Source organism: Eptesicus fuscus, chromosome 17, assembly GCF_027574615.1.
Source record: "Eptesicus fuscus isolate TK198812 chromosome 17, DD_ASM_mEF_20220401, whole genome shotgun sequence".
Classification (NCBI taxonomy): Eukaryota; Metazoa; Chordata; class Mammalia; order Chiroptera; family Vespertilionidae; genus Eptesicus; species Eptesicus fuscus.
In genome coordinates, this window is record NC_072489.1 from 60,720,675 (window position 1) to 60,730,238 (window position 9,564).

The 9,564-nt window shown below is 53.0% G+C and overlaps 1 protein-coding gene across 1 annotated transcript; it reads right to left on the reverse strand.

Annotated features, from left to right (window-relative positions):
* Positions 1 to 557: 557 nt before the first annotated feature.
* Positions 558 to 5,088, reverse strand: LOC129152003 (putative DMBT1-like protein). Its single transcript, XM_054728810.1, is given in 6 exon segments — positions 558 to 810; positions 1,052 to 1,243; positions 2,784 to 2,820; positions 3,732 to 4,046; positions 4,375 to 4,598; positions 4,961 to 5,088. Coding segments are annotated over 6 exon segments (1,149 nt in total).
* Between the last annotated feature and the right edge of the window lie 4,476 nt (positions 5,089 to 9,564).

Consider the following 9,564-nt stretch of genomic DNA (forward strand, 5'->3'; position numbering starts at 1 on the left):
TGCCCAGGTGGCACTCAGTGGGGAAAGCCAGCAGCTACAGGGCAGAGCCCTGGGACTAAGGCCGAGGGTCTTCTAACACTGAGACCCAGTCCTGGCTGGTGTGGCTCAGGGGTTGAGTGTTGATCTAGGAACCAGGAGGTCAAGGTTTGACGACTCGTGGCCAGGGCACATACCCAGGTTGCAGGCTCAATCCGCAGGAAGGGTTGTGCAGGAGGCAGCTATCCATGATACTCTCTCATAATAGATGTTTCTATCTCTCCCTCTCCCTTCCTCTCTGAAGTCAATAAATACATATTTAAAAAATTTCTTTAATTCTTAAAAAACAAAACTGAATCCCAGGCATCTGCTGGTAGGGAAGCCCCTCCAATTAGAAAATCTGTTCTGCCTTTTGTTTTTGTTTTTAAATCCTCACCTGAGGATATTTTCCCCATTCATTTCTAGACAGAGTGGAAGCGACAGGGAGAGACACAGAGAGAGAAACATCCATTGGTTGCCTCCTGCCAGGCCTGGGGTTGGAGTCCGCAACTGAGGTTCGTGCCCTTGACCCTTGACTAGCATCAACCACTAAGCATACCTGCCAGGGCTGTCCTACCAGGCTCTCGCTCGCCCCACGGGATCACGTCGAACTGAGCTTGGAAGCCGGAGTTGGTGCCCACAGAGTCACTCCGGAAGACCACGGTCATGATGTTGGAGGAGGAGAAGACCAGCACCGATCCCGGGGCACAGAACCGGCCCAGGGAGAGCGAGGCGATCCTGGGCCCATCGAAGACCTCCACAGAGTCGAAGGGGCACCCCGGAATGTCTTCCAGGCTGGGGTGGGGGCAAAGCGGAGAGTTAGCACCTCGCTGGGACCAACCTGACTGAAAAGCGCACACAGTAGGACAGTCCCGGGATTCCACGTGCGGGTTATGGTTTACATGGCACACGGACATGTGACATAGCGCCTTCCTTTCTCAAATGACTTGTGACCCGCCCTCTTGTTCCCTTTGAGGAATGAGCGAGGCTGGTGGTTACAACTGGGTCACAGGCGTGTTCAAGGCTGTGTCCTTACTTGAGACTCGGAATCATGAGTTTGATGCGGGATTTTTTATCCACGTGGATCTCCCAGATGCACTGGGTGTCAGGTGGGTAGTTTTCTGGGTACCCTGGGCTGGAAAACGAGCCGGGCAGCCTGGTCTGCACGGCTCCACAGGAGCGACTTCCTCCTGCAACAACAGAGGAAACCTGCGTGACAGGCAATGACCTGGCCCCATCCCTGGTGGGTGCCGTGGGCAGCAGTGCCCCCAGGTGGGCACACACAAAGCCGTCTGCTAAGAAGAAGCTTCCTTTCGGTCTAATTCTAATGAGTCAAATGGAGTTTCCATTTCAATTAAAATGAGCGATTACGTGTTATGTGATCCTGAGACGCAGTGGAAAGACCTAGAAGGAAAACAAGGGGTGATAACTGTGATGACCAGACGGCTCCTCTCTCTCCCATATGGTCTCCTCCATCCCTGTCACCCACGGAAGTTCAAGCTGAGCTGAGTTACATGAAATAAGAGAACCATAGGCGAACGTGCATGTGAATGTCTGTGCCCTTGACCCTCACCAGGGCCCTTTAACATCAGACAGCCCTACCCCCTCAGTCACGACATGAACCGCCATCCCCAGGAGCGCCCGGAACACGCCAATGACTGGTGACCTGTGTGTGCTGTCTCAGGCTCTTTGGGCACAGCAGGTGCCTTTAAAAAGCAGGAGATGAAGCTCTACCATTCAAACCCCGCTGCTAAGGCAGCTTATGATCACCCCAGTCCTCGGCCGGGAAAGGAGGTGAACTCACTCACATGGACCCGTCAGGATACCCGCGTCCCAGCGGCCCAGACTGTCCTTGATATGAAACCAGTGCCTCTTCATTCACCTCCAGTGCCTCCTCAGGGTTCACACCGCGTGTGTGGGCTTGACTTTTCTCACTTTGTGTGTGTGTTTTTCAAATGTTGACTATATAACATGTGGATGCTTTATATTTTAATTCTTTTATTGATTTCAGAGAGGAAGGGAAAGGGAGAGAGAGAGAGAGAGAGAGAGTGAAACATCATTGATGAGAGAAGATCGTGGATCGGCTGCCTCCTGCATGCACTCTACTGGGGATCGAGCCTGTAACCTGGGCATGTGCCCTGACGCTCAGCCGCTAAGCCACAGGGCCAGGCTAAACTTTGGTTTTAATTACAGATGAATATCATTCAATCAGTAAGTTATAAGGTCATAGAACACAGGTGGAGTCACAAGGTCCCCAAGAGCGTGTATGTAAGGGTCAGGCTGGTTCCACCATCCAATTTCTGAGTAATCTCAGAAAAGTTACTCAACTTTTCTGAGCCTCAAACTTCTCTTCTGTGAAATACAATAGCAAATCCCTTTTTGCAGGAGTGTCCTGGGGACAACCAGTAATCTGAGCAAAATGTCGCCCCCTCTCTGCCCTGGTTGTGTCCGGTCTTTGTGTAGCCGGGGCTGGTGGACAGTGTGGTCAGTGAGATTGGTTCCCAAGAGAGCCAACAGCTTGAGTTCAAATCCACTGGCTAGTCCTGGGTACATTACTAACTTTCTTGTCTCAATGTACCTATCTGAAAAATGGGAATACTTGAAGTCCTTACCTCAAGGGTTGTTGCAGGGATTAAATGAGTTATACGTGCAAAGAGCTCAGAATAGTGTGTGGTTCTCAACATTCATCTGTATTTGATATTATTATTGTTGTTGTTGTTATTGTTATTATTATTATCAAAGTTGCTTGTACTAGAAAAAACATGGACATACATGGAAGTGTGGGAGGAGGCATGTCTTGTGCATCTGGGATCAAAATGAGAAGAGGTCTCTCTTATTAGTGAATCCAAACCATGGAGGACGTGGGGATAGGAATGGGTGGCGGACAAAGGGGAAAGGACCATGGTCTTTTTGAGACCAGAGCACCAGATCTGCCCCTGGGCCAGTCCAGTCCTCCTCTGGCAGGGTCCTTGGATTCAGGGGTAGGGCACTCAGGGCTGGATTACCTGTCCCCTCTAATCCTGAAGCACCTGGGATATGTGTTAAAATACAGACCCCAGAACCCCTCCTCAAACTGAGTTAGTCATCATCTCCAGGGTCGGGATCCTGCATCCTGATTGCCATGTTCCCGCTGGGGCAGGTGCACACGAACATTGGAGACCCCCACCCACCATGTGCAATCTGGAGCTGCCCTTGGCAGGGTGTGCGTCTGAGCCCAGGGCCAGGGAGAAGCTTGAGGATTGTGTGATGAAAGAATGAGCATATGAATGGAGGTATTGAGGGAGAGGGTGGAGGGATGGATAAAGGATGGAAGGATGGAAGGATGGATGGATGGATGGATTGGATCGATGGAAGAATGGAGGGATGGATGGAGGGATGGATGGAAGGATGGAAGGATGGTTGCGTGGGTGGAGGAATGGAAGGTTGGATGGATGGATGGATGTAGGGAGGGAGAGATGCAGGAATTGTTGGAGGGATGGGAGGAGGGATGTTAGGATGGATGGACGGATAGAGATATGGATGGAAGAATGGAAGGATTGATGGAGTGATGTAGGGATGGATGGAGAAATGAATGGAGGGAGGGATGGAGGGATGGATGGAAGGATGGAAGGATAGAAGTAAGGAAGGGTGGATGGATGACATTCCATCTGGGATGCATGGTTTCACTCCTTTCAACCACAACACGGGAAAGGATTGTCTGAGAGGGGAGGGGCTACCAGAGCAGGTGACCCCTGCATCCTCATGGTGGCCACAGTTGGGCTCTGCCCAGCCCCAGTGCGTGCATTGGCCCTGGTGGCGCTCGGCCTCCGAGCACTGAATGTTGTCCAGGAGCATGGCCCCGGTGCCCAGACCAAAGTGGGCCTTCCCCAGGGCAGCGTTGGCTCTGCCGCAGTCCAACTGTCGGCACACAACCTCAGCCTCGTTTAGGTCCCACATGTCGTTGCACACGGTGCCCCAGGCCCCCTGACGGAGGACCTCAACTCACCCAGAGCATGGGCCTGAGTCTCCCGCCAGCCTAGGCGCTGGCCAATCTCTTGTGGACAGAGACCTGGTGACGAGTACTGTCAGGGACGCTCTTCACGAGCTGGTTAGGCTCCCAGCCCAGCACCACCATCAGGGATGGGGGTCGTGGCAAGAGGTCAGTCAACTGGTCAACCTCCAGGGTTTGATAAATCATTAGGATTGTCAAAATGCTATTTAGCCTAGCCCATCCAGCATAGCACAGTAGCTGAGCATTGACTTATGAACTTGGAGGTCACAGTTCCATTCCTGGTTGGCCAGATGTGGGGAGCGGCTCTTCCCTCAGCGGGAGAGGACGCACTGGGAGGGTGCCCCTCAGGTCCCTGCCGGGACACCTACCGCTCTTGCTGTCCTCGATCTCATCCGGCGGAAAGGCGCGGTACAGTGAGTGGAACCCCGCGCTGGTGTTGGCCGCGTCACTCCTGAACACGAGGGTCAGGACATTGGAGGAGGAGCGGAAGGTGAGGACTTCCCCGGCACAGAACCTGCCCTTGGACAGCGAGGCCCTCTGCTGGCCGTCGATCACCTCGATGAAGTCGGGGCACCCGAAGGTGTCCTCCAACCTGGGGGAACAACTTGGAGTTAGCCCCCAGAACCCGCAGATGTGTCTCAAGTAAAGTCGGGATTGCCCGTGTATCCAGCCAGAAACTGCCATCCTCCCGACCACCTCCTTCCAGCCCCACCACTGGGGGACATCACCCCTAAGTATCGCTGGAACCTGCGCTCCTGCCCTTCCCAGGGGGACCCCAGGCCAGTCAGCCTCTCACCATGTCCTGCTTGCTCTACTTCAGCCCCCAGCCCCCCACTCTCTGGCTCCCAGTCTCACACCACCTCCCTCTCTGCCTCCCGGATGCCTTGGCCTCCCCGCAAAGGGGGAGATAGGGTCGCTCTAACTGCCTGGAGGTGGAGGAAGTAGAGCTCTTACTGCAGCCTCTGGATATTCAGGACCATGAGGAATCCCTCAGCCACGTGGATCTCCCAGAAGCACCGCACATTCGCGGGGTAGCTGGCGGGGTCCCGGGGGGTGGAGAAGGAGCCCCAGGCGCCTGACATGACCCCCCCGCAGGAGCTGCTTCCTCCTGTGAAGGCAGATGGGAGCCCACAGTGGCTTTCCCAGACCTGGGTTGTGCCTTTTCCAGGCGTGGAAGCCAGAATTCCTCAGGGCTCAGCAGTGAATCGCAAAATGGGAATGGATGGATCTGGTACAGACAGAGCTGGGCTGGTACCCAGGTGGAACCCCTAGTTCCTCCCTTGTGGCAGCTGGACACACGTGCCTCCTGTGTGGATGCATGAGCTAAGGGACCCCGTCCTTTGCAGGGGATACTTGTGCTGAAAGGGCTTTAGTTACCTGGTGGCGTAGAAGCTTGAGGAAACACAGCTCAAACACCAAAGCCAGAGGAAATCAGGAGAGCTCAGCACCCTGCCAGCCGCTCAGCACCCTCCCAGCTGGTCAGCACCCCCCCCCCCAGCTGCTCAGCACCCTCCCAGCTTCTCAGCACCCTCCCAGGCCCTCAGTACCCTCCCAGCAGCTCAGCACTCTCCCTGCGCTCAGCATCCTCAGAGATTCTCTCTCATGATGGATGTTTCTATCTCTCTCTCCCTCTCCCTTCCTCTCTGAAATCAATAAAAATCTATTTTTAAAAAGAAAAGGTTTCCAGCTCCCTGTTCGTGGCCAGTAAACATAGGGGGCTGTGTCTCTAGCACGTGAAGCTGGGCCAGGCCTGGCAGGGCCTCAGTGAACACTGGTGGGCGAGTGACTGATGATCTTACGTCAGTGAATGGGAGACTTCAAATGTTGGACTTAGCCTCCCCAAGGCAAACACGCCTCTGAGGGTCAAATATAGGAGGAAATTCCTTGCCCAGAAGCAAACATGCCCCCGTCCATACCCCCACCGCGCTGCCTGGGCCTCACTACTTGGCTTTCTGAAAAAGTTTCCACAACAGCCACTGGGCATCAGAGGCCCGTGTGGTTGGCAGGTAGCGTGTTTGCTGCCTGCAGAATGGCATGGGCCATGGAATGACCTCCTTTAGGGCCATGGCTGAGAGATGCCCAAGCCTCTGGTTGGGATGAGTCTAGGGAAGGAGGTTGGGTGGCCAGGGAGAGAAGCAGAGTCCTCAGGAAGGCTGGCTTCCGGTTTCAGCACTCTGGACAGCTCCCGCCTGGAAGGCAGTGAGGATGCTGGACAGGACCTCCAGCACTGGCTGTTCAGGGAGGAGGCCACAGCCGCCCTCACACACATGTTGTGCATCATCCTCTTGCTTCACCTGCCCAGGTGGCACTCAGTGGGGAAAGCCAGCAGCTACAGGGCAGAGCCCTGGGACTAAGGTGGAGGGTCTTCTAACACTGAGACCCAGGCCTGGCTGGTGTGGCTAGGGCTTGAGTGTTGATCTAGGAACCAGTAGGTCACTCCTGGCCAGGGCACTTGCCCAGGTTGACGGCTCTATTCCCAGGAAGGGGCGTGCAGGAGGCAGCCGATCAATGATTCTCTCTTATCATGGATGTTTCTCTCTCTCTCCCTCTCCCTTCCGCTCTGAAGCCAATAAATATATATTTTAAAAATTCCTTTGCAGAAACCGGTTTGGCTCAGTGGATAGAGCATCGGTCTGTGACTGAAAGGTCCCAGATTCCATTCCGGTCAAGGGCACGTACATTGGTTGCGGGCACATCCCCGCTAGGGGGTGTGCAGGAGGCAGCTGGTCGATGTTTCTCTCTTATCGATGTTTCTAGCTCTCTATCCCTCTCCCTTCCTCTCTGTAAAATATCTATACAATAAATTTTAAAAAATTCCTTTAATTTTTAAAAAACAAAGTTGGATCCCAGGCATCTGCTGATAGAGAAGCCCCTCCAATTAGAAAATCTGTTCTGTCTTTATTTCTTTTTTTTAATCCTCACCTGAGTATATTTTCCCCATTCATTTCTAGACAGAGTGGAAGGGAGGGGGAGAGACACAGGGAGAGAAACATTGATTGGTTGCCTCCTGCAGGGGCTGGGAGTGGAGTCGGAAACTGAGGTTCATGCCCTTGACCCTTGACTAGCTTCAACCACTGAGCAAACCGGCCAGGGCTGTCCTGTCTTTTCAGAACAACCGGGGCCTCCTACCTGGCTCTCCCTCGCCTGGCGGGATCACGTCGAACTGAGCTTGAAAGCCGGAGTTGGTGCCCACAGAGTCGCTCTGGAAGACCACGGTCATGATGTCGGAGGAGGAGATGACCAGCACCGATCCCGGGGCACAGAACCGGCCCAGGGAGAGCGAGGCGATCCTGGGCCCATCGAAGACCTCCAAGGAGTCGAAGGGGCACCCCGGAATGTCTTCTAGGCTGGGGTGGGGGCAAAGCGGAGATTTAGCACCTCGCTGGGACAGCCCTGACTGAAAAGCGCACACAGTAGAACAGTCCCGGGATTCCACGTCCCGGTCGTGGTTTACATGGCACACGGACATGTGACATAGCTACGCTCTTTCTCAGATGTCTTGTGACCCTCCCTCTTGTTCCCTTTGAGGAATGAGCGAGGCTGGTGGTTACGACTGGGTCACAGGCGTGTTCAAGGCTGTGTCCTTACTTCAGACTCGGAATCATGAGTTTGATGCGGGATTTCTTATCCACGTGGATCTCCCAGACGCACTGGGTGTCCGTTGGGTAGTTTTCCGGGTATCGGGGGCTGGAAAACGATCCGGGGACCCTGGTCTGGACGCCTCCACAGGAGGGACTTCCTCCTGCAACAACAGGGGACACCTGCGTGACAGGCAGTGACCTGGCCCCACCACTGGTGGGTACCGTGAGCACCAGTGCCCCCTGGTGGGCACACAGAAGGCTGTCTGTTGGGAAGGAGTGTCCTTTTGGTCTAATTCTGATGAGTCAAATGGAGTTTCCATTTCAATCAAAGTGAGCAATTACTTGTTATGTGATCCTGAGACGCTGTGGAAAGACCTAGAAGGAAAACGAGGGGTATAACTGTGATGACCAGACGGCTCCTCTCTCTCCAAACAATCTCCTCCATCCCTGTCACCCACGGAAGTTCAAGCTGAGCTGAGTTACATGAAATGAGAGAACCATAGACGAACGTGCATTCGAATGTTTGTGCCCTTGACCCTCACCAGGGCCCTTTAACATCAGACAGCCCTACCCTCTCAGTCACGAAATGAACCGCCGTCCCCAGTAGCGCCCGGAACATGCCAATGACTGGTGACCTGTGTGGGCTGTCTGAGGCTCTGTTGGCACAGCAGGCGCCTTCAAAGAGCAGGAGACAGAGCTCTACCATACCATCCCCGCTGCTCAGGCACCTTCCTATCACCCCAGTCCTCGGCCGGGAAGAGGAGGTGAACACACTCACATGGACCCTGCAGGATGCCCTCAGCCCAGCGGCCTAGACTGTCCTTGCAATGAAACGAGTGCCTCTTCATTCACCTCCAGCGCCACCTCAGGGTCCACACCTCGTGTGCGGGCCTGACTTTTCTCACTTTGTGTGTGTGTTTTTCAAATGTTGACGCTTTATTTTTTTATTTTAATTTTTTAAAAATATATATTACTGATTTTTTACAGAGAGGAAGAGAGAGGGATAGAGAGTTAAAAACATCGATGAGAGAGAAACATCAATCAGCTGCCTCCTGCACATCCCCTACTGGGGATGTGCCCCCAAACAAGGTACTTGTCATTGACCGGAATTGAACCTGGGACCCTTCAGTCCGCAGGCCAGCGCTCCATCAACTGAGCCAAACCGGTTTTGGCTATTTATTTAATTTTAAAAATTGATTTTAGAGAGGAAGGGAAAGGAAGAGAGAGAGAGAGAGAGAGAGAGAGAGAGAGAGAGAGAGAGAGAGAGACATCATTGGTGAGAGAAGATCTTGGATCGGCTGCCTCCTCCATGCCCTCCACTGGGGATCGTGCCTGTAACCTGGACATGTGCCCTGACGCTCAACCGCTAAGCCACAGGGCTGGGCTAAACTTTGGTTTTTATTACAGATTAATACATTTAATCAGTAAGTTATAAGGTCATGGAACACAGGCGAAGTCACAAGGTACCCAAGAGCCAGGCTGGTTCCACCATCAAATTCTCGAGTGATCTCAGGAGAGTTACTTAACCTTTCTGAGTCTCTAACTTCTCTTCTGTGAAATACAATAGCAAATCCCTTTTTGCAGGAGTGTCTTGGGGACAACCAGTAATCTGGGCAAAATGTCGTCCCTCTCTGCCCTGGTTCTGTCCGGTCTTTGTGTAGCCGGTGCTTGTGGACAGTGTGGTCAGTAAGGTTGGTGCCCAAGAGAGCCAACAGCTTGAGTTCAATTCCACTGGCTAGTCCTGGGTACATTACTAACTTTCTTGTCTCAATGTACCTATCTGAAAAATGGGAATAATCAAAGTACTTACCTCAAGGATTGTTGTGGGGATTAAATGAGTTATAAGTGCAAAAAGCTCAGAACGGTGTCTGGTTCTCAACATTCATCTGAATTTGATATTATTATTGTTGTTGTTATTGTTATTATTATTATCAAAGTTGATTGGACTAGAATAAAAATGGACATACCTGGAGGAAG